This window comes from Alosa sapidissima, chromosome 19 (genome assembly GCF_018492685.1).
Source record: "Alosa sapidissima isolate fAloSap1 chromosome 19, fAloSap1.pri, whole genome shotgun sequence".
Taxonomy (NCBI): Eukaryota; Metazoa; Chordata; class Actinopteri; order Clupeiformes; family Clupeidae; genus Alosa; species Alosa sapidissima.
The window spans coordinates 30,340,732-30,364,402 of NC_055975.1; the positions used below are offsets into that span (position 1 = coordinate 30,340,732).

Here is a 23,671-nt window from a genome sequence, read left to right on the forward strand (position 1 = left end):
AAGGAGAGGAACTAAGAGAGGGGTTGCATGTGTCCTCTTTGGCTGATTAAAGACCTGATGTGCTGCTGCATTCTCTATCATCTGTAATGATCTAACGACACACGCAGGTAGGCCAGCTAACAATGCATTGCAATAGTCCAGTTTGGTTAGAACCATGGCTTGCACAAGCGGGTGTGTGGTGCACTGTTTCAGATACGGTCTGATCTTCAAAACAATGTATAGGATAAACCATAAACATTTACATCATTACAGGTGTGTGGCAGACTGTATCAGATACGGTCTGATCTTCAAAGCACTGTATAGGATAATAAACCATAAACATTTACATCATTACAGGTGTGTGGCAGACTATCAGATAAGGTCTGATCTACAAAGCACTGTATAGGATAAACCATAAACATTTACATCATTACAGGTGTGTGGTGCACCATCAGATACGGTCTGATCTTCAAAGCACTGTATAGGATAAACCATAAACATTTACATCATTACAGGTGTTCATTTGGCAGACACTTTTATTCAAAGTAATTTACAGCAATAGAATCACATTTCAGCTACAGTTAAGGGTACAGAATAGGAGTGCCTACATGGTAAGTGCTAGTATGAGGAGGAGAGGAGGAGGAGAGGATGAGGGGAGGAGGAGGAGGAGAGGATGAGGAGAATATGAGAGAAGAGGAGGAGTGGTGGAGGAAGAGATAGAGGGAAGAGAGAAGATAAGGACGTGTGTGGTCAGCATTAGTTGTGTGGGATTGTCAGAAATGCTATGAGAGGTGGCATGCTTGGAAGAGTTGCGTCTTCAAAAGTCAAAAGACAGAGAGTGACACCCCTGCTCTGATGGGACTGGGCAGAGAGTGACACCCCTGCTCTGATGGGACTGGGCAGAGAGTGACACCCCTGCTCTGATGGGACTGGGCAGAGTGACACCCCTGCTCTGATGGGACTGGGCAGAGAGTGACACCCCTGCTCTGATGGGACTGGGCAGAGAGTGACACCCCTGCTCTGATGGGACTGGGCAGAGAGGGACACCCCTGCTCTGATGGGACTGGGCAGAGAGTGACACCCCTGCTCTGATGGGACTGGGCAGAGAGGGACACCCCTGCTCTGATGGGACTTGGCAGATCTTTCCACCATTGGGCGACCACAGATGAAAAAGTCTGGATTGCCGTGGGTGTGGGTAAAGGTATTCACTTCTACAGCAGTGGACTACAAATAGACCTATGTTAAACAACAGCAATAACAATATTAAACAAAACAACAACAACAACAATAATAATAATAATAATAATAATAATAATAATAATATTTCAGAGCAGGCAGAAAAGGTCCAGTGGGGTATACTACGAAGCTTGATTAGTGGGTTAGCGAGGTATGTTGCGCTCAAAGCCAGGGTATGCTGTGACACAAAAGTGGCTCTGTTTTAGCATTGCTGTATCACCATGGTGTCTTATGCTGCTAACCAAACCTGGTTGGGAGCAGGTTTTGTGCTAAGTTATAGCTAAAAAAAAAAACTACCGCCTACTGACCAATCAATTATCTAGAGTTCTCACGTGTAGGATTCTGTCATATCTTACAGGTGGAGCTCCGCCTCTACTAACATTTGGGATCTCACAGGCGCTTTAACAGTGTTGTGTGTGCAGATATGCCACTATGGACGTGCAAACCCAGGGGTGTGATTGGCAAAGGTAAAAAAAAAAGGAAAATATACGTAGCACGGAGCAGCTCAATATTATATGCAAGACTAATGTTTACTAAGCATGCCAAAGCTTTGATCTCTTAGCACGGTCACCATAACGTTACGTTTTCTCATGGTGAGATGGCATCCCGAAATATGTTACATGGGGCACGGAGGTAGACAGGCTTTGTGGTTAAAACTATGAAAACCAGTAACGTTAGGTTAGTCTGTCATAGCTAACTTCAAGCACAGCTTACACGCGCAGAAATTAAAATTCAATATCAGCATCACGAGATTCATTATCGGAAAATCCTGACAGGTCAAACTGGACACGCACCCGATGCAAAGCCAAAACGAGAAAAAAACAACTTCATAAATTATGTCTTTTTAAATCAATTTGTTGACGTTTACCGTTTCATGGCTTCTGCTGAGAAACTAGTTTGCCACACACACTGAACTTGAATTAAGCATTCTTCAGAACGCAGCTGATCACCCCATCTACTATCACTTTCAATACAATCCAATAGTGAACGGACTAGGCTACTTGTGGCGTGATATTCGGAAAGATGTGAAGCACAAAACCCGTCGTCATTGTCAGCGTCCTGTTACAGCGTCGGATACATAGCAACGGTTTGTGTTATACACTAAAATTGTGTTAGACACTAAAAATGACCGAAGTCTAGATTACGCTATCGCACATAAATGTGGAAGTAATCGCTCTTGAATCTAGGCAATCTGGTGCGTATCAACGTTTCACGATTGCGCCAACACCGAGAACGTGCACAGATCTAGACTTGGACTCTGTGGCAAGCAAGGGGGGATATGGGTGGGTATCATAAGAAAGATCCTAGTGGAACAGCTCAACGTAATATCATGAGAAGGATCCTAGTGGAACAGCTCAACGTAATATCATGAGAAGGATCCTAAAGGCACAAACACCAGTGGATCAACTCAATGCCACACGATGGTTTTAGTTCATGCACAAGACACAATGCTCATGGAGACGCGTTGCTCATGGAGACGCGTTGCTCGTGGTTGCTCGTGGAGACGCGTTGCTCATGGTTGCTTGTGGAGACGCGTTGCTTGTGGAGACGCGTTGCTCATGGTTGCTCGTGGAGACACGTTGCTCATGGAAACACATTGCTTGTGTTGCTCGTGGAGACACGTTGCTCGTGGAGAGGCGTTGCTCGTGGAGACGCGTTGCTCATGGTTGCTCGTGGAGACACGTTGCTCCTGGAGCAGAGGCGGACATCCTGGGTTCAGAAAGTAAAAGTCCTGTCAAGTATTTGATCCAACCATTTAGTAAACCAGCTCATCCTAATTAGCAGCCAGGTAGATCAGATAATAAATGAAATCACCTGTGTTAAGTGCACAGGTAGAAAGAATATATAGCAGGACTTTTACTTTCTGGACCCTGGATGTCCGCCTCAGTCATGGAGTGACTTTGGTCTCTGCCCACTGTCTTTTGGGCCTGTCGACAGAGTTTGCATGCTGGTGGTGATTCCCTCCAAAAGGTGATGGCGACACAGAAACATGGTCATTAGGTCCAGTGCACAGTAGGTCGTGTTCAGTGAAGACTCGTCCAAAGCCTTCTTATCTCTCCCCCCCCCCCCCCCCCCCCCCTCAGGCAAGCCCCAGGGTCTGGGCCAGTTCAGGGTCCTTGTCCCTCAGGTGTGTGATCATGGTCTCGCTGGCGCGGCGGCCCTTCTTGCGCACGGTGTCGATGAGGCAGCGGGCGCGGTCAGCTCGGGCCGACTGCTCCTCCAGCACAGACTCCGCCTCCTCGGAGTTCAGCACGCGTGCCGTCTGGAGCTCGTCCAGCAGCTGCTTCAGCAGGGGCAGACTCGCCTTCTCCACGAACCTGCTGCGGACCGCACCCAGCGCCGCCACTGAGGCGACACAATAAGCAAAGAAGACAAAGAAAAAGATTAGACCTACTTCAACAGTATATTGCAAACGGAGTGCATTACCACCACCATCTGCTGGACTGAGGTGTAATGGCAAGTGTACCCCTCAGCCTCGTAATGGCCCCCGGGTGAATAAGGCGAATTAATGTTTTACTCCGCCACGCTAGATGGCGATATGCGCCCAAACGCAACACATTCCCCAAGAAAACTCTCCATCTTAGCCTTAGCTAATTGCTATGTACAGGAAGGGGCAGGGTATGTGTACAGGAAGGGGTGGGTTTGTGTAGAGATTACTGCCATATTGTCGTTACGAACTAACCCGATGCATTTCTAATTCTTTGAGTGCTGTGTCTCCACATTAAAAAGTTTCTGCTTGGATGTTTGATTCAAATTCAAGTGCATCCTCTGAGATTTGAATGCTGTGTCCTAACACAAAACACATGGTCAACATATACATATACATCCCATATGTATCTCCTGCTGCATATGTTCTATTAATTATAATGGCCACAATTGCAGTCAGTCAATATATGCATGTAATTATATTGTTGTATAACAGTACAGTTTCTAACATTTATTTGTTAATTTATGTCATATCAATGTTTAATCCTTTGGCAACACAAACTCTATCCTGACACGTCACTAAAGAATGGAACTGAAGTGAACTGAAGTCTGTTGTCCACTGACCTGCGTCCTCAGGGAGTGGAGGGTCAGCAGGCCTCGCTGCAGGTCCTGTATGGGGGGTGAGGGGTCATTCGGTCAGTCTCATTTCACACAGCACATCCTCAGTAAGTCTCATTTCACACAGTACATCCTGACTAAGTCTCATTTCACATGGTACATCCTCACTAAGTCTCATTGCATACAGTACATCCTTACTAAGTCTCATTGACACGGCACATCCTCAGTAAGTCTCATTTCATACGGTACATCCTCACTAAGATTGACAACTCACATAGATCCTCACTAAGATTGTGCAATCTTACACACATCTTCACTAAGATCATATCTTACACACATGGTGTGTAGGACATATCCATTTAGCGCTAAGAGGGTACCCAGCACGTTACATATCCATTTAGCGCTAAGAGGGTACCCAGCACGTTACAAATCCATTTAGCGCTAAGAGGGTACCCAGCACGTTACAAATCCATTTAGCGCTAAGAGGGTACCCAGCACGTTACTTTTAGCGCTAAGTGGGTACCCAGCACGTTACATATCCATTTCAGTGTTTCCCACTGAATTGGATTCAGTTTGTGGCGGTAGCTGACTTGGACAACGGGGGGGGGGGGGGGGGGGGGGGTCGTCTTGGTAGTGTATAGGTCTAATTGAGTGCCTGTCACTTTAAGACATTCGTGAGGGAACCCTTGCAAATTGCAATTGTAACACAGTTTAAAGGCTGCTGATGTGTGGATGCAATTCATAACGTTTTCTACATAGTTAAAATAAAGGTTTGTACTTCTCCTTGGGACAAGCACTTTTGAATTTTGGAAAAAAAAAATCCATTTACATCGGGATTTTGCAAACATTCAGTGTCAGAGTCAATAAAATGAGCCCTTCAACGAAATTGACAAGCAGCTGTAAGTAGGCTAAGGATGCTAAATTCGACATCCAAACAGTATTCTAACATTAGCTTTGAGATACTGCTCGATTGCATAACTTAACTTAGTTTAGTCTCTTCAGCCTAGAGAGTAGCCTACTTAACCTGACTCTCGCCAGATGAATTTCGTTCCGCCTAGCTCCACTCATCCATCTGGAACCGATCCATTGGAGTGTTGCTTCAGAAGGCTGGGCCTAATCAAAAAATGCTTGCATATGATTGAATAAACCACTTGTCCGTCATCTATTGACGTGCTACTTCAACCACTCACATCGAAGCCAACCCGTGACGCTGATAACAGTCTCACAGTCGCTTCTACGCTATGTCACATCTATGAAACTCCCGCCCTGCGTCCTGATTGGCTGTACCATAAAATCGGTTGCAGAAATTACTCTAAATGGAAGAGGTCCCAGATGGATGTGAGTGAAGCTAGGCGGAGCTAATTCATGCCTATTTATACATACAACATAGTAGGCATATCCATTTAGCGCTAAGAGGGTACCCAGCACGTTACACAGTGTAACACCAGGTGTTCTGGTTACACGCTGGCATCGTCGGAGTCTCCACTCTCTTTATTGTGAGTCATTGTGGCCTCAAATGAGTTTGAAGGTACAAGAGCTACATCATGTTGCTTTAAAATCATACTAACTGGTCAACTGTTCAATAACCACTGCAGTCACAAGCAATACCACTGCAGTCAGCATGCAAACCCACACGCAAAACCACTACAGTCAGTATGCCATACCCACGTGCAATACCTCAGGGCAGGTGTCGGAGTACATACCTGGGTTTGGATTGGTCGGAACTCCGCTGGGGGCTCCTGGGTTTGGATTGGTCGGACCTCCGCTGGAGGTATCAAGGGACGCTATGAAGGAGCCAAGAATTAGTCACCTCAGAAAATATAACATCTCCTTCCACTGCTATGCGGATGACACACAGATCTACATGCCCCTGAAACATAACGACCCCCAATCTTTTAAACTTTTATTAGCTTGTCTAGAGGACATCAAACTGAGGTCATAGTCCTTCGGCCCAGTGCTGCTGGTGACACACAGGGTGACTTACGCCCCCTTGAGCCATTTTCTAAAGATACTGTAAAAAGATACATTGGTGTAATGTTAGACTGTAATTTTAAAATGGAGAAACAGATAAACACAGTAGTAAGATCTAGCTTCTTCCAGTTAAGGCTTTTATTCAAGGTTAAGCCTTTCTTATCCCTTATAAACTTATTCTATAACTTATGCTATTCATGCTTTTATTTCTTCCCGCCTAGATTACTGCAAGGCCCTATATGTGGGCATTAGCTGTTCCTCTTTGTCCCGCCTTCAACTTGTTCAGAACGCTGCAGCCCGCCTTCTAACCAAAACACGAAGGTGTGAGCATATTACACCAGTGCTTGCAGCCCTTCACTGGCTCCCTGTCCGTTTTAGAATACATTTGAAAGTTCTTTTATTTGTTTTTAAATCTTTACATGGTCTGGCCCCACTGTACATCTTCAGCAGATCTCCTGAAGGTGCAGACATCCTCTAGGGCTTCTAGGTCTGCTGACCAACTCCGGCTGGTTGTGCCTCGTTCTAGGCTAAAGAGCAGAGGGGACCGGGCTTTTGCGGTGATTGCACCAAAGCTCTGGAACGAGCTGCCCCAACATATACGCCTGGCTCCCTCCCTGAGTGTTTTTAAATCTCACCTAAAAACCCATTTTTATGCCCTGGCGTTTAACACAGTCTGATTGTCTTATGTATTTATTTGTTTGTTTGCCTGTAAATATTGTTATCCTCACTTTTTGTTTTCTTTTTTGTTGTCTACCAAGTCGTACTAACTTGCCTGTCCAGCACTTTGGTCAGCTGTTGTTGTTTTTTAAAGTGCTTTATAAATAAACGTGACTTGACTTGACCACAGAAGGCCTTCTAAACCCCAGGATCTTAGAATGGTGATACAGATGGTCACTTTGTGAGCAATGCTGTTGGCCAATATTCCAGTATTCCTGTGTGGGTAAAGTGATATTGGGCTTTTTTCCCCTGTAGAGCTTTAACTATCAGTAGGAAAATAATCATATTCATCCAATCAAAATACATGTAGCTGCCCAGCAACACGGCCCAGTTGCCCCACACAGCCACCCTTACATATGGCATATTACACTGGAGGCTGCATAAAACAGCAGGGTAAGAGTAACTAACACACACACACACACACACATACACACACACACACACATATATAATCTTGTCTACATATCGGGGTCAGGTGTGGGCTGAAATACAGCTGCTCCTGTGGAACATGGTCAGAAATGTTCAAAAATGACACCACTGACCAATGACATCACATGACCATTGTTGTACACCAATAAACATCCTCAAAATGCACATCACATGACCATTGTTCTACACCAATAAACATCCTGAAAATGCGGCCACCGAAATCCCTACATGGTCTATATGACCATCACATGACCAGCTGAGCCCATCGCATGACCAGCAGAGCCCATCACATGACCAGCAGAGCCCGTCACATGACCAGCAGAGCCCGTCACATGACCAGCAGAGCTTTGGACTGGCAACCTTCAGATTTGTCATTAGGCCCCTGGGCCACACGCTCCATGGTTGAGACCCCTGGGCCACACACTCCATGGTTGTCATTAGGCCCCTGGGCCACACGCTCCATGGTTGTCATTAGGCCCCTGGGCCACACGCTCCATGGTTGAGACCCCTGGGCCACACGCTCCATGGTTGTCATTAGGCCCCTGGGCCACACGCTCCATGGTTGTCATTAGGATACTCACCTACTTTGATGAGCTTCTCCACCTTCTCGTGTAGAGAGTCCATGGTCTCCTGGGACTTGGCCACCTTGTCGTGCAATGCACCCATTTGCTTCTGCGAGTCGTCCATCTTCGCGTCCACATTGTGGACCTTCTGCAGGGTGGAGTCGACCTGCTCGTGCACAGCGGTCACCTTGGCAGCCGTGCCGTCCATCGTGTCCTGCACTATGTCCACCTTCCTGAGGGTGGCGCCAGCAGTCTCACGATTCTCCACCTGCAGCAGGAGTGGCAGAAGTAGTAGGGTTGAGAGGGAGCTAGTTAGCACGCTTCTGCTAGCACGCTTCTGTAGGAAATCCACTGTGTGATCATGCTATAGACCAGGGGTGGGCAAACTACGGCCCGCGGGCTGGATCATGCCCGTCAAACACTTTAATCCGGCCCACCGAGCGTTTAATCAGGTTATCAGGCTGCTTGCCATTTTTCCCCTGCGATAGACGACGTTGTGGTTAGCTTTACTGCCCTGCGATAGACGACGTTGTGGTTAGCTATACTGCAAACTGCTATTCACTCTTCTTACAGAGCATTTATAATGTCAATGTCAAAACATCATGTTACATAGAGATGATACTCTTTGTAATCTCCTTTGCAGCAGATCTAACTAAGTAAGTTGTGCTACTACAATTAATTGGGAACCTGTCTGAGCACGCACGAGGGGGAGAGAGAGCAGCAGGTTCCAGCTGGTTTGTCATTGTTGATAATTGATCTCCTTCTTATAAGAAACGTTTAAAAGGAAATGATGAAGGCAACAGTAGTTCCCACTACTGACCATTTATAAACTGTGAGAGGGCACAGCACTAGCAATAGGCTATATTTGAGTGGAGCTGGCAAAAGATCATTGAGAACTAAACATGAATTTTTAAACATGAACCCGCTGGCCAATTTTCTAAATCCAATGTAGCACTTGAGCCAAAAAGTTGGCCCACCCCTGCTATAGACAATCATTGCAATCGTATCAGTTTCGGCATTATCTGATATTTTTTATGTCAAGTACAATAATAAACCTTATATAAAATGTGTCTATTGGTCCATAAGTCTGACAGGTGGTTGAATTTGGATTACACAAGGCAAGGTTTCGATGCCATACCTAAAGGGCCAGCTGGTTAAATGTATTTTGAAAATGAAAAAGTTCAAACCAGAGTATTTTGAGGATTAAAAGGTTAAAACCAGAGTATTTCAGAATGAAACAGTTAAAACCAGAGTACTTTGAGGATTAAACGGTTAAACCTGAGTATGTTGCGAATGAAACTGTTAAAACCAGAGTATTAAAGAATTAAAAAGTTAAAACCAGAGTATTTTGAGGATTAAACGGTTAAATCTGAGTATTTTGAGAATGAAACGGTTAAAACCAGAGTATTTTGAGGATTAAACTGTTAAACCTGAGTATTTTGAGAATGAAATGGTTAAAACCAGAGTATTACAGAATTAAAAAGTTAAAACCAGAGTATTTTGAGGATTAAATGGTTAAACCTGAGTATTTTGAGGATTAAACAGTTAAAACCTGAGTATGTTGAGGATTAAACGGTTAAACCTGAGTATTTTGAGGATGAAACGGCTGACCCACCTGCAGCAGCAAGGCCAGCTGTTTGTGCTCGTCGTGGAGCTGCTGGAAGAGATCGTCCAGCTTGTCGCTGGTCTTGTTGGCCTTCAGCAGCTTCTTAATCTGGCTGGTGCCCTCGCGCTTGAGCATGAGCGCCTCGGCCGCCTCTAGCGTGACCCTCAGCTCACCCAGCCGCTGCTGCAGCACCGTGCTGTGGGCACTCAGGTCCTGCTGACACCGCAACGCGTCCAGCGTCGCCACGAGGGCACGCACGCACTTGGCCAGCCGCTGGCACTGCTCTTTATTGCTCTTCTCCTTCATGAAGAGCTCGTACACCGTCTCTGCGATGAACTTGATCGGCTCAATAGCTGAAGTGATCAGGTCCATGTCTGAATGTAGCCTACAAATTGTATATATAAATTATATTACTTTAAAGTATAAATATTAATAGTTTGATGATCTATAAAAGCGGTATCCTGTGGGCTGTCCCTTACAAAATGCAGTAATTCTGCAGTTTTCTAAAGCACAATGCAGCAATATTTTCTAATAATATTTCACTTCCTGCACATGATCTGTAAATAGCCATTTCCTACAAACCAGCAGTTTTGATACTCAGAACACTATAGTTCCGATACTTAGCTACATTACCTACACACAGCATAGACCTAATAAATAAAATTCAAATGTTAATTCTTTCACAAAAAACTTAGTCACAGACCACTTGGAGGTGCAAACAATATCGGATTTGTGGTTGATTTGAAAAGGGTCCTAAATTAACTTTTTTTTTTTATCACCAGCCAATGTGGCTGGTAACTTTCTAAAGGCCAATCAGAATTTCTACTAGCCAATTTTTTTCCGGTGAAAAGAAGAGAATTATGAGTTTTTGAGTTGAGTGTCACTGAATGCATTTGATCATTTTATTAACGTTGTTGGCATAAATACATACCACAAAATATAGCCTACACAGAAAGTGCAAACACTTGCTTACATGTTTGGGATCTCTATTTCTGTCAATATCCATGTTCAAGTTGGATCTTTATAGAGAGGTAAATAAAAGTATCATCTTTATGTGACATGCTGTTGGTGGATGTTGCATTGTATACTTATTCTAACAAAAATGAAATACTATTTATTGGCCAAATAGGCTCAGTTCGTTTCCATGGTCTCTCGCGCTGGTTTCACTGCAAACTGCGCGCAGCCAATGGGCGTATGAAACGTCATCGCGTAGCATTACAGCACAGTGGTCATGGGAAATGTAGGAAATACTTCCAGGGGATATATGACCGAGAACAGAGCCTTACTGTATGTATCATGCATGTAATGCCTCATGCATCACCGGCCAAACTGGCCCGTAAGTTTTTATTAACACCCGCCAAAATGAATTTTAAGTGTTAATTTAGAACCCTGGATTTGACCATCAGTTAACTTCGAAACAGCACTTTACTTTGGATAGAAATACATCATAGGAGTGATTAACGTCAAAAAATCTAGACTGGGGTAACTCAACATGTCACCTCCGATATGTTTAGAGTTCTAAAGACGTCAAATAGCCCGTTATCGTTACCAAATTGATAGCCAATGAGCCTGAAGTGGACACGCACCTATGGCTATAAAAAACGGTGCCTTCATTTTACAACGAAACGCGAGAAAATACTTGTATAACCCTCGAGCCAGCTCCATGTTCTCAATGGTAATGCACCGTTTTTTTGCACCTCCAACATCATGGTGTAGGCTACGTGGTTAGGCCTACCTCCCAAACGCCCATATGTTTGTGTGAAAGAATTATAGGCCTATTTTGAGACAACCAAACGCTCATATGGCCTAAACAGTCGTTAACCAACCAACAGATTTAAATGAACAAATTAAAATGCATGTGTAAATACCTAGTGACTGGCATAGTTTGTGAGATAGGCTACATTTACCTTTGTAGTTATATATTAAGACAATAAGCCAGAAGTTTCTCGAGAATAAACCATAGACAGTAAAAGAAAGGAATAAACCGAGGGAAACACATAGACCCCAAGTACACCTTGCTAAAACACCACGCCTCCCAATGAACTCCGAAATGATCAGGAAGTTGTTCGACTTTCGCTCTCAGACCACCACCAACCTATGCCACCAACTCCTCCAGCACACGAACAGGCAAGGCCACTTTCAAAAACAGAATGCCATCATTTGTCGTGGACAGCGAATGAATACTAACCCATCTACCCAGTCTTATCACGCTGCACCCAAGTAAGGCAATAGCCTACACAATACCTTTGAAAGATTCGATCTTTGATCAGTGTTCGACAGGCTACAAGCGCTCACCTTTTTACAAGGAAGTTGGTTCACGTTTGGCTTTCAATGAGTCGAACTAGTAAAGTAGGCTATCCTACAGTTAACTATCCTTCGAAATCTTAAAATGTCACACGATACGCGTCACAAACTTTTTGAAATCGTCCAACACTGGTTTGTTCACAACGCTGTAGCCTACGTTACCTACAGTGTCATGTAGCCAAACATGTGCATGATAAATTTCGAACGGTTAAATAGCCTAACCACACAACTACCTTCCTACTAAAAGTGGTAAAATATAAGCTGCACTTCTACATACTGTAGGCAGCAGATGGATGATCACCGTTCGTTCAGTTTAGCCTATTCTAACAAGCGGAGTAACCTCAGCAAAGCATCTTTGTGAACTTTTGAACTTCAACAGAAGAGGTCCCGCCTTGCGTGGGAGTAACTTCCGCTCCAACGTTGGGTTCAGTGACGGTCTTTGTTTGGCATAGGCCTACAGTAGAGCAGGTGATGGTTCTGGCAACAACACTGATAATAATTCGGACAACTTAAACCATTAATTAAGGGCAGTGGTTCTGTCCCAGATAGCAAGAGGCTGGCGGACCACTGGCGGTCCATTGGGGGCATAGCTGGCGGACCACTGTCGGTCCATTGGGGGGGCATAGCTGGCGGTCCCCTGGCGGGTTGCAGATAAGTTCCCCAATATTTTGCCACTATTGGTCTACATTTTTTTTTGTTCAGTTATACTCCATATATAATTTTATTAACGTTTCTTTCTTAATATTCATGACAAGTTAAATTTAAAGAGCTGGCCCACCGGCGTAACACCAGCCGTCCCCTATCTACCAATCTGATTTTGCTATCTGAGTGTGAGTAATCCCACATAAATGTTTGTAAATGTGAGATGTTGGTACTAGAAGCTGCCTATCTGATACCCCATGCAAGTGAACATGTAGGCCAGAGACCCAGACCAACACCCAGGCTAGCTGGCCCCAGACCAACGCACAGGCTAGCTGGCTGCAGACCAACGCACAGGCTAGAGACTGGAGTTCATATGGTCAAATATCATGTCATTCATAGCCCTACAGTTCATACGGTCAAATGTCATGTCATTCATAGGCCTACAGTTCAGCTGGACACCTTGAGAAAATGTCGGAAAGAATGTCCGAGAGTGAGGCTCAAAAGCAAAAGGCTCTAAGAATTGAAAAACAGTGAGACCAACATCTCCTGCCACTGTGTTAGTCAATAGTCGGAATAGTAATGTCCTTGTAAAGGTAGTGTCACTGTTGATGGGAGATAACGTTACAACTCTGAGAACACTAGCCATATGCCAACAGTGACAATGCTCATGTCTCACATACAGTTCTGAAGAGCACTGCAACTTAGGCCTATGACGTTACCTGTAACGATGCTATCAGAGAGCACTTATAACAACAACAAGTTACATTTATAGAGCACAGTTGCTTCCAGTAGCAGCAACCGGAATCTTTTGCATATGAATGCATTTCCACTGAATTATTTTTGGAATCTGATCCCTTATCATACCTGTTCATTCGTACTGGTCGCTCGACTTATCGTGACTAAATTCAAGATGGCGGTGAACGGTAAACTTCCTGAAGGTACTGTCTGTATAAATCGTCTTGTAAATAAACTACCAGTGCTTTTTCAAAATTCTCAATGTCTCGTTTTAAATGTCAGGGTCCTCGGAAGTCTACCAATGAAGTATGGAGCTGGAGCCTCGTAAATGGTGTAAAACAGTGATTTATTTGCATGGCTAGCCCGATGCCCGAGGCACCCCCATCGAAAACCTGTTGGTAGCATCGGCTATAGCGCCAGATTTCGGAGTGCAGGGGACAAGTCGAGATGACACTCGGTATCATGTTTCAACACACTTTAGGTCAATATCACACCGGAATTCTCCTTTAATGTGTAAAATCGTAACTGTGTTGATGTGGTGTCCTTAAAGCAGAGCGAGCCGTTAGGAGGATATACTGTAGGAGCTGGGAACAGAAAGATGCCATTTAGTGACCTACAGAAGAGCCGCACCAGATTAGACACTGGATGCCATTTAGTGACCTACAGAAGAGCCGCACCAGATTAGACACTGGATGCCATTTAGTGACCTACAGAAGAGCCGCACCAGATTAGACACTGGATGCAGATGAGCTCTCCTTTGAGACATTCCAAAGCTGATGACAGCCACACAGATGAGTACAGTAAGGTATCATATGGAACTCACATAATCAGACTCTACTACCGTATTTTCCGGACTATAAGTAGCATTTTTTTTCATAGTTTGGCTGGTCCTGCGACTTATAGTCAGGTGCGACTTATATATGAAAAAATATGTAATTGAACATGTTTTTAAATGTTAATTTATATTAACTGACATGAACCTTACGTGAAACATTACGTCTACAGCCGCGAGAGAGCGCTCTCAAATGCACAAGTCCTGTGCACTTTCAGTCAGAGATTAGTGCTTGCACTATGTCTGAAACACAAGTGCATACCTATATATCAAATTATGGCAGGGATTCTATTTATAGCCGGGCCTCAGATTTGGACAAATAAAAGCCAGTATAATTTTGTTTCAATTTAACTCATAAAAGAGCTCTTCTTAATATTTTATATTGTTGGTTGGTATTGTTGCCAATGAAAAGTCATTTACACCATGAGTCTCCAACACGTTGCTCTCATTGCTCTCAAGCTAGTCGCATGCCGCACCCTTCTGAGCTAGAGGCTGAAGCCTACATTTAAACACAATTGTTGCTGCCAGGCATCAGCCTATGAATTTTATAAAAAAGTAAATCATGCATAATTTAAAAAATAACTACATTTAGGCTATCTTAGACCTCTTTGGCTATACGGAATAAGGTTCCCCTTGCAGCACAGCACACGAATGAATGAAAGCGCGGATACCTTATCTCGCAATAAGTGGATGGCAATCAAAATTCCCGACACTATGAAACTTAATAGTAAGCCATTAAATACCCCACAGATTTCAGTGGTCATCAGTCCCGATATTTAGCAATATAATCAACAGTCCAAACGTAAATCTCAAATTAAACATCTGCTTTTGATAGCCTACCCATGCCTCTCCAAACGAAAAGTAGGCCTATGTCTCTCAATAAAACGCAAGAAATAAAGGACTATATTATAGCTGACTCGAATACAAGCCATGGCCAAATAAGGTGCTGTGCTTTGCGCAGCCTAAATTTGAGGATTTACGAGTCTCCTAAACATCCCTCACCTGTTATCTAGACATGCATGAAAACATTTGAAAACAAAACGCACTGCCATGTAATATTTGATCGCTGTTTTGCTACTAATTATCTTTCACGTAATGAATACGCACAGAAAGTGAAAGTAGGCCTTATGTGCGCTCCGTGTCTGTAGCTGTCTGTTCACGTCCGCAATCGAACGTCAAATAGAGAAGTCATCCATGTTCTCTACGTTATAGCCTAGGTGGTCATGCTTCTGTATTTGCAAAATTCCTGACGTTCCTGATAGCTAAATGTTTGTTTTCCTTTCCTGTCGATAGCGGTTGATGTTGAAGCACCTAGGCTATAATTTGACTTCAGCGGTGACAAATCCTGCTGAGAGAGAGAGAGCAAAGTGGTCCTGCGCGCGCGTGTGTGTCTCTGCATGGGGTTCAATTGAAGTCAGAGTTGGTCCGTCAATAGTCCCGAATTCAGGCCGCTCCATTATTATATTAATGTCAGACAGGGTAGGCCTACAGGGTAAAATGTGTGGGAATCGCATTATGATGGCTAGATTTGCGGGACTTTTATTATTATGCTCAATACTAAGTAATAATTTATTCGCAATACCCGCAATTCCGCGCTGGAATTTAGACCCTTTTAAATGTGCATCTTTTTTTCTCTCGCTCTCTCGGAGGTGGTCAGCCAAGCAATTGTTCTGCTGCATGCCAGCCTGTGCCAATATATCGTACAAAATGATTGATTGCATTGCATTCTCCACATTTTAAGCTAAATTTTCATGTGCCACATCAGCATTTGAGTTCAGTGATTTTTTTTGTAAATTGCCTTACAATTAGCGTCGGGCCTTGTCAGCAGCCTTCGGCTTGCCTCTTGCCACTATTCACTCCTTCTTCTTCATTAACATTCCCTGTAGAATTCTCAATATGTTTGGCCTCAATGTGTACAGTTACATAGTCTGTCTGTTCTTAGTCTTGGATTTTGTGAAATACATTTCTAAATATCACCTGATTGCTGCAGCTTCGGTCTGCACGTCAATTTAAACCCGCATCTTTTTCTCTCTCGAGCATTTAATTTGCTGCCAGCTTGTATCTCCACATCGTCCAAAATGCTTGATTGCATTGCATTCTCCACATTTTTAGCTACATTTTCATGTACCACATCAGCATTTTGTTCTGTGAATCTTTTGTAAATTGCTTTACAAATACCGTCGGGCCTATTGGCCTATTGCCATGGCTTGCCTTAGCTAGGTCACGTCCTTTTAAAACCGTCTTTTTCTCTATCTTGAGCATTTAATCTGCTGCCAGCTTGTGACTCAACATCGCCCAAAATGCTTGATTGCATTGTCTTCTCCACATTTTTAGCTACATTTTCATGTATCATATCAGCATTTGTGTTCAGTGAATCTTTTGTAAATTGCTTTACAATTACCGTTGGGCCTATAGGCCTATGTTTCGGTCACGTCTAAAACTGCATCTTTTTCTCTCTCATGAGCATTTAATCTGCTGCCAACTTGTGACTCCACATCGCCCAAAATGCTTGATTGCATTGTATTCTCCACATTTTAGTAACATTTTGGTGCACCTCATGGCATTTTCTTTCAGTGAATCTTTTGCTTTGCAATTACCTTCCTGCCCTCCTCTTGGCTGCCTTCACTCTTTCATCTTCATTAATCTTTTTGGCCTCAATAATCCAGTTACATAGTCTCTGTTTTTGGTTTTGGATTTTTGTGAAATACATTTCTAAATAAATGCGACTTATAGTCCGGTGCGACTTATATAGTTTTTTTTCCTGCTCATGACGAATTTTTTGACTGATGCGACTTATACTCAGGAGCGACTTATAGTCCGGAAAATACGGTACTCAGATGAGTACAGTATCTAATCAGACTCTACTACTCAGATGAGTACAGTATCATATAGAACTCACCTAATCAGACTCTACTATGCAGATGAGTACAGTATCTAATCAGACCACGCAGATGAGTACAGTATCTAATCAGACTCTACCACTCAGATGAGTACAGTATCTAATCAGACTCTACTATGCAGATGAGTACAGTATCATATGGAACTCACCTAATCAGACTCTACTACTCAGATGAGTACAGTATCTAATCAGACTACTACTCAGATGAGTACAGTATCTAATCAGACTCTACTACTCAGATGAGTACAGTATCTAATCAGACTCTACTACACAGATGAGTACAGTATCTAATCAGACTACTACTCAGATGAGTACAGTATCTAATCAGACTCTACTACACAGATGAGTACAGTATCTAATCAGACTACTACTCAGATGAGTACAGTATCTAATCAGACTCTACTACTCAGATGAGTACAGTATCTAATCAGACTACTACTCAGATGAGTACAGTATCTAATCAGACTCTACTACTCAGATGAGTACAATATCTAATCAGACTCTACTACACAGATGAGTACAGTATCTAATCAGACTACTACTCAGATGAGTACAGTATCTAATCAGACTCTACTACACAGATGAGTACAGTATCTAATCAGACTACTACTCAGATGAGTACAGTATCTAATCAGACTCTACTACTCAGATGAGTACAGTATCATATGGAACTCACCTAATCAGACTCTACTATCAACTGGTCTAAGTAGCGGGGCTAAGAAATGTGAGACACATTTCACATATGGGGTGATAGGGCTCTTTGCCATGTCCCTAGGGGGTGTGCCTTATCTGCACAGTCTTTGTGTGTGTGTGTGTGTGTGTGTGTGTGTGTGTGTGGGAAAGAGAGAGTGTGTGTGTGTGTGTGAGAGAGAGAGTGTGTGTGAGAGAGAGAGTGTGTGTATGAGAGAGTGTGTGTGTGTGAGAGAGAGAGAGAGTGTGTGTGGGTGAGTGTGTGTATGTGTGTAAGAGAGAGAGAGTGTGTGGGTGAGTGTGTGTATGTGTGGGTGAGAGAGAGAGAATGTGTGTGTGTGTAAGAGAGTGAGAGTGTGTGTGGGTGAGTGTGTGTATGTGTGTAAGAGAGAGAGAGTGTGTGGGTGAGTGTGTGTATGTGTGTGTAAGAGAGAGAGAGTGTGTGGGTGAGTGTGTGTATGTGTGTGTATCAGGGCTTGAAAACGAAATTATTTTTCAAACGTTCCGTTCCGAACGGTTCAGGTAGGCCTATGTTTAACGTTTTCGTTCTTGCATGCGTTCCGCCACCAACATATCGGTCCTGAACCGGTTCGGAACGCAAAATATTGTTCGTTCTTAAAGTTCCGGCAGTGTTTGGCGGGCCTATCAAGTCTATTTTTGTGGACTTTAGAATAGACGTACTCATTATTTCCCCTTGATTTAGCCTATACCGTAGCTATGCCCCAAAATAATAAATCACAGGCGGCACCCAAAAACATTCAGATGGGCTATCCATCCCATAGCCTACAGATTTACTGTAGGCCTAACCTATGCCTATAAATCATTTCTTATCAAAAATATTTCTGGATACGTGCTAAACTCCTTACCTGGTTGCAGCCTAAATTTTATCCATATGGAGATCTTCAAAGGCTTGCGCTATAATTCCAACCCTGTTTATAAACGAACCTGTCTGTTGCTGACAAGGCCTATCTCAAATTTCCCGTTAATCCCGTTTGCATAGAATAGGCTATAATTGCGCAAACATTTCAAATCCCGACTTTAAAACGACAAGGCGTGGACAGGCAAAATAGGCTATTATGCATAGGCTACAAGCAATTTCCAAATCAGTTTCAGTAGCCTACGCTACGAGCTGGCCTAAGATCCGAAGTGGCAGACGGATAGGTTACATTACAACGGCAAGACAAAATATACACATTTGGACCAAATGTCCATTTATTCAGGGTTTTTTTTTCAAACTGCAGAAATCAAATTATTAGGCTGTTCGCCTACAATCAAACGAGTAGAACACTTAGGATATGCTTTTGTGAAATTTTATAAAATATATAGAGAACGAAAAAAAACATTATTAACCGGTTTTGTGGATTTCAGAATAACGTTTCTGTTCCGGAACAGTTGAAGACCATTTTGTTTTCGTTTCCGTTTCCGCTCCTCGTAAAATTCCGTAAAATTCCGTTCGTTTTCGGTTTTCGTTTTCGTTCCTTGAACCGGTTCGGAGCCCTGGTGTGTATAAGAGAGAGAGAGTGTGTGGGTGAGTGTGTGTATGTGTGTGTATAAGAGAGAGAGTGTGTGGGTGTGTAAGAGAGAGAGAGAGTGTGTGTGTGTGTGTAAGAGAGAGAGAGTGTGTGGGTGTGTAAGAGAGTGTGTGTGTGTGTATGCCATGTGAAATGAAAGTGAATAATTGTTGCACGCTGAAGAAACGTCTTTTCAACTTTTCAAAAACACCTTTTTTATTCCTCTTCCCTACACACACACACACACACACACACACACACATCCCAACACACACACACACACACACACACACACACACACACACACACATCCCAACACACACACACACACACACACACACACACACATCCCAACACACACACACACACACACACACACACACACACACACACACACACACACATCCCAACACAGACACACACCCATCCCAACAGCAACATTTAAAACCTACACAGACAAACTCACACACAGATCCCAACACACACACACACACACACACACACATACACACACACACACACATCCCAACAGCAACATTTAAAACCTACAGTAAACAACAGCAACATTCTAAAACCTTATATTCATTCTTCATTGTGCTCTCCCCTAACATGAGAAAAAACGAAATAGCTTTTTACTTTTACTTTTGCTTTTGTGTCCAAGCTCAACCTCTGTGTGCTGCTCGCTGTGAGAGCTTAGTGAGAGGCCTCTGCACCTGGACACTGCTCCACTCTCTGCTGAAGTCCACCAGGGCCACAACGTCTCCGTTCTCTGCTAGTCAGTGGAAGTGACTGGAGTGTTAGTCGTGAGTCGGTTTGGTACCTTTGGTTTGTTTTGAGCGGAGCTCAGGGACGACTTCACGTCCTCTCCCACCTGCAGAGCTGAAATGAAACAGGAAGTGAGTCAGCGCCAACCCATGCTCCTGGCCCCATACACACGTGGAGATAAAGGAGGTGGAGTTTGTGCCTGTTTGTGTGTGTGAGCAGGAGACTTGTGTAGGGCCAGTTCCTGAGTGTGTGTGTGTGTGTGAGCAGGATACTTGTGTAGGGCCAGCTCCTGAGTGTGTGTGTGTGTGTGTGAGCAGGATACTTGTGCAGGGCCAGCTCCTGAGTGTGTAAGCGCTTTCAGACATACGTGTAAGACCGGAGGTTCTGCGGATGTTAAACGGTGGGGCCGTATATCTGAACGACATAACCGGTCATATGGAAGTCCGAATTTAGCCGGTTGTTCTACTACTCCCCCCCTAGTATTTCCTCCGGACATTATGTAAATGTGCTGTGTCTGAACGAGGAGTAGAACATGCGGTTAAAATTCACACCTAGTGAGAGGGCGTGTTGGTGACGTTTCTTTTGTGCGTCCATGTGGTTAGATCTGACTTAAATGCCAGTGTTATGATGGAGTGGCATAGTGCTGTCCAGAAAATCTCCGACCTGGAAAGATGCAGACATCACGGAGCTACTGTCCATGAGGGCATACAACATTTTGATAGAACACATGAAGGGAACGGCACGTTGTAGCCTACAACTGCATGGCAAGGCCAAACGAATTCAAAAGACTGTGCGAGATAAGCAGAAGGCGCTGAAAAGGCAGTAGCCTACAGTGACGTCGTTGACGACAATAACAGGAGTATAAATAAATTGTTAGCCAACACTGTTTTCTGTTCATTGATAGCCTTCTCATGACCTCACTGCTGAGCTCGCTGATATTTATTGAGCATATATATGCCTAGAGAAAATGAAAATGAAGAAAACCCAACTTTGTTCCAAGCTCCTTACGTAAATGCAATAGACACATGGGGAGAGGATGCTTTTGGAAAAAAATAAACCATGAACAAACGAACAACTTCACTGTTATGTTAGTATTTTGTTTGTTGCTTAAAAACGTTGTATGATGGCCTGAAGTCTTGAGTTAGCCTACTGAATTGGCTGGTAGCCTACCATAAAGTTTGTGCATGCTCTCTCTCTCCAACGCAAACCAGATTCTGGTACAACGTTGAAAACAGATAAATGTGTTTATTCGAAGCACACATACAAATACTGTAGATCAATTTCAAGTGTGCACTTACTTGACTAGTCTACTTCAAGTATTAGCCTACGCACAATAGATTTCTCTTCTTTAGCCTACATAATGCATAGGCTACACTTTGTAAACAAAAAGCAGCTGTGACAGGCAGCGGCCGCATATATTCTGTGTCATATCTCGCATCTTGTGAACTCTACAAGCCCCCACCCCTCACTCGACAACCACACGGAGATTCTGTAATGTGCGTGTATGTCGTTCACACATACGTCCGTATAAGGTCAGTGTAAGGTCCGCAGGTTAGCATCATATCTGAATCATCCGAAGGGTAGGACCTCCGTTTGACAAACCTCCGCATATACTCCGGAGGTTATATCTGAAAGCGCTTTGTGTGTGTGAGAGCAGGAGACTTGTGTATGGCCAGCTCCTGAGTGTGTGTGTGTGTGTGTGAGAGCAGGAGACTTGTGTAGGGCCAGCTCCTGAGTGTGTGTGTGTGTGTGTGTGAGAGCAGGAGACTTGTGTAAGGCCAGTTCCTGGGTGTGTGTGTGTGTGTGTGAGAGCAGGAGACTTGTGTAGGGCCAGCTCCTGAGTGTGTGTGTGTGAGAGCAGGAGACTTGTGTAGGGCCAGCTCCTGAGTGTGTGTGTGTGAGAGCAGGAGACTTGTGTAGGGCCAGCTCCTGAGTGCTGAGTGTGTGTGTGTGTGTGAGAGCAGGAGACTTGTGTAGGGCCAGCTCCTGAGTGTGTGTGTGTGTGTATGAGAGAGCAGGAGACTTGTGTAGGGCCAGCTCCTGAGTTTGTGTGTGTGAGAGCAGGAGACTTGTGTAGGGCCAGCTCCTGAGTGTGTGTGTGTGAGAGCAGGAGACTTGTGTAGGGCCAGCTCCTGAGTTTGTGTGTGTGAGAGCAGGAGACTTGTGTAGGGCCAGCTCCTGAGTGTGTGTGTGTATGTGTGAGAGAGCAGGAGACTTGTGTAGGGCCAGCTCCTGAGTGTGTGTGTGTGTGTGTGAGAGAGCAGGAGACTTGTGTAGGGCCAGTTCCTGAGTGTGTGTGTGTGAGAGCAGGAGACTTGTGTAGGGCCAGCTCCTGAGTGTGTGTGTGTGTGTGTAAGAGCAGGAGACTTGTGTAGGGCCAGCTCCTGAGTGTGTGTGTGTGTGTGTGTGTGAGAGCAGGAGACTTGTGTAGGGCCAGCTCCTGAGTTTGTGTGTGTGAGAGCAGGAGACTTGTGTAGGGCCAGCTCCTGAGTGTGTGTGTGTGTGTGTGTGAGAGCAGGAGACTTGTGTAGGGCCAGTTCCTGAGTGTGTGTGTGTGTGTGTGAGAGAGAGCAGGAGACTTGTGTAGGGCCAGCTCCTGAGTGTGTGTGTGTGTGTGAGAGCAGGAGACTTGTGTAGGGCCAGCTCCTGAGTGTGTGTGTGTGAGAGCAGGAGACTTGTGTAGGGCCAGCTCCTGAGTGTGTGTGTGTGTGTGTGTGAGAGAGAGCAGAAGACTTGTGTAGGGCCAGCTCCTGAGTGTGTGTGTGTGTGTGAGAGCAGGAGACTTGTGTAGGGCCAGCTCCTGAGTGTGTGTGTGTGTGAGAGCAGGAGACTTGTGTAGGGCCAGCTCCTGAGTATGTGTGTGTGTGTGTGAGAGAGCAGGAGACTTGTGTAGGGCCAGCTCCTGAGTGTGTGTGTGTGTGTGTGTGTGAGAGAGAGCAGGAGACTTGTGTAGGGCCAGCTCCTGAGTGTGTGTGTGTGTGTGTGTGTGAGAGCAGAAGACTTGTGTAGGGCCAACTCCTGATACTAGAGGCTTTATTCTACAGCACACAAATACAGTACAAATCATTTCTGACCAATCAGATCGTTTGTTTAACATTTCTGACCAATCAGATCGTTTGTTTAACATTTATTTAATAGCTAATATTTGAAATGGCACATTGAAAATGTTGATGTAAAAAATGTATTTGTCTTACAGGTATGTACATATCACGTTAAAAAATATAAGATATTTGTCTTACAGGTATGCACATATCATGTAAAAAAATATAAGATGTTTGTCTGACAGGTTTGCATATATCATGTAAGCATTTATAGTGCTCTAGTCCTATATCCACCCTGGTGGGAAAACATATTTACACATGGGAAACATAATGAATAAAGATATTATGACATACAGCTCACAATGAGTAGTTATTCACCATCATTTGCACATTGGTAATGATGGAGAGGCCAATATGAAGCATAGCTGAAGACGCACTGTCACGAGATAAGCTGAATACATTCATTATTGGTGTAAGTGTTGCTTTTTCCAGGCTATGTTTTCGATGGTAACCCATTGTCAGTCAATAGTGAAAGTAATTAACTGTGTATAACTGTTTTGTCGTTGACTGACACCACAGTGAGGTTAGTTTCACTTTGCCAGTGAGTTGAAATAATAGACGAGTGCAAATGCGTGAAGGCTATAGGCTACTCTGCTAGGTTTTAGTAGAGCATGGTTTAGTGGAATACCTGTTCCATACAGTCTGG

General features: G+C 44.1%; 1 protein-coding gene across 8 annotated transcripts; it reads right to left on the reverse strand.

Annotated features, from left to right (window-relative positions):
* Positions 1-497: 497 nt before the first annotated feature.
* On the reverse strand, positions 498-20,062 carry LOC121693306 (arp2/3 complex-activating protein rickA-like). 8 transcript variants are annotated; one of them, XM_042072647.1, is made up of 7 exons: positions 11,842-12,327; positions 11,561-11,682; positions 9,556-9,931; positions 7,959-8,208; positions 5,964-6,044; positions 4,267-4,311; positions 498-3,561 (listed from the first exon to the last, which is right to left on the reverse strand). In XM_042072647.1, exons 3-7 carry the CDS (start codon positions 9,916-9,918, stop codon positions 3,296-3,298), a joined length of 1,005 nt encoding a protein of 334 aa, XP_041928581.1. In that variant the 5' UTR covers positions 9,919-9,931; positions 11,561-11,682; positions 11,842-12,327; the 3' UTR covers positions 498-3,295. The 8 variants fall into 8 exon arrangements, with proteins under 8 accessions (XP_041928581.1, XP_041928577.1, XP_041928580.1 ...); XM_042072643.1 differs by lacking the exon at positions 11,561-11,682 and adding an exon at positions 10,520-10,565 and having other exon boundaries at positions 11,842-12,326; XM_042072646.1 differs by lacking the exons at positions 11,561-11,682; positions 11,842-12,327 and adding an exon at positions 19,796-20,062.
* Between the last annotated feature and the right edge of the window lie 3,609 nt (positions 20,063-23,671).

Bases quoted from the DNA above. Each gene is read 5' to 3' on its own strand.
- LOC121693306 (XM_042072643.1), bottom strand. The intron at 8,209-9,555 runs GTGGGTCAGCCG...CTCCTGCTGCAG, and splicing joins AGCTGGCCTTGCTGCTGCAG to GTGGAGAATCGTGAGACTGC. The intron at 3,562-4,266 runs GTCAGTGGACAA...GTGTCGCCTCAG, and splicing joins TCCACTCCCTGAGGACGCAG to TGGCGGCGCTGGGTGCGGTC.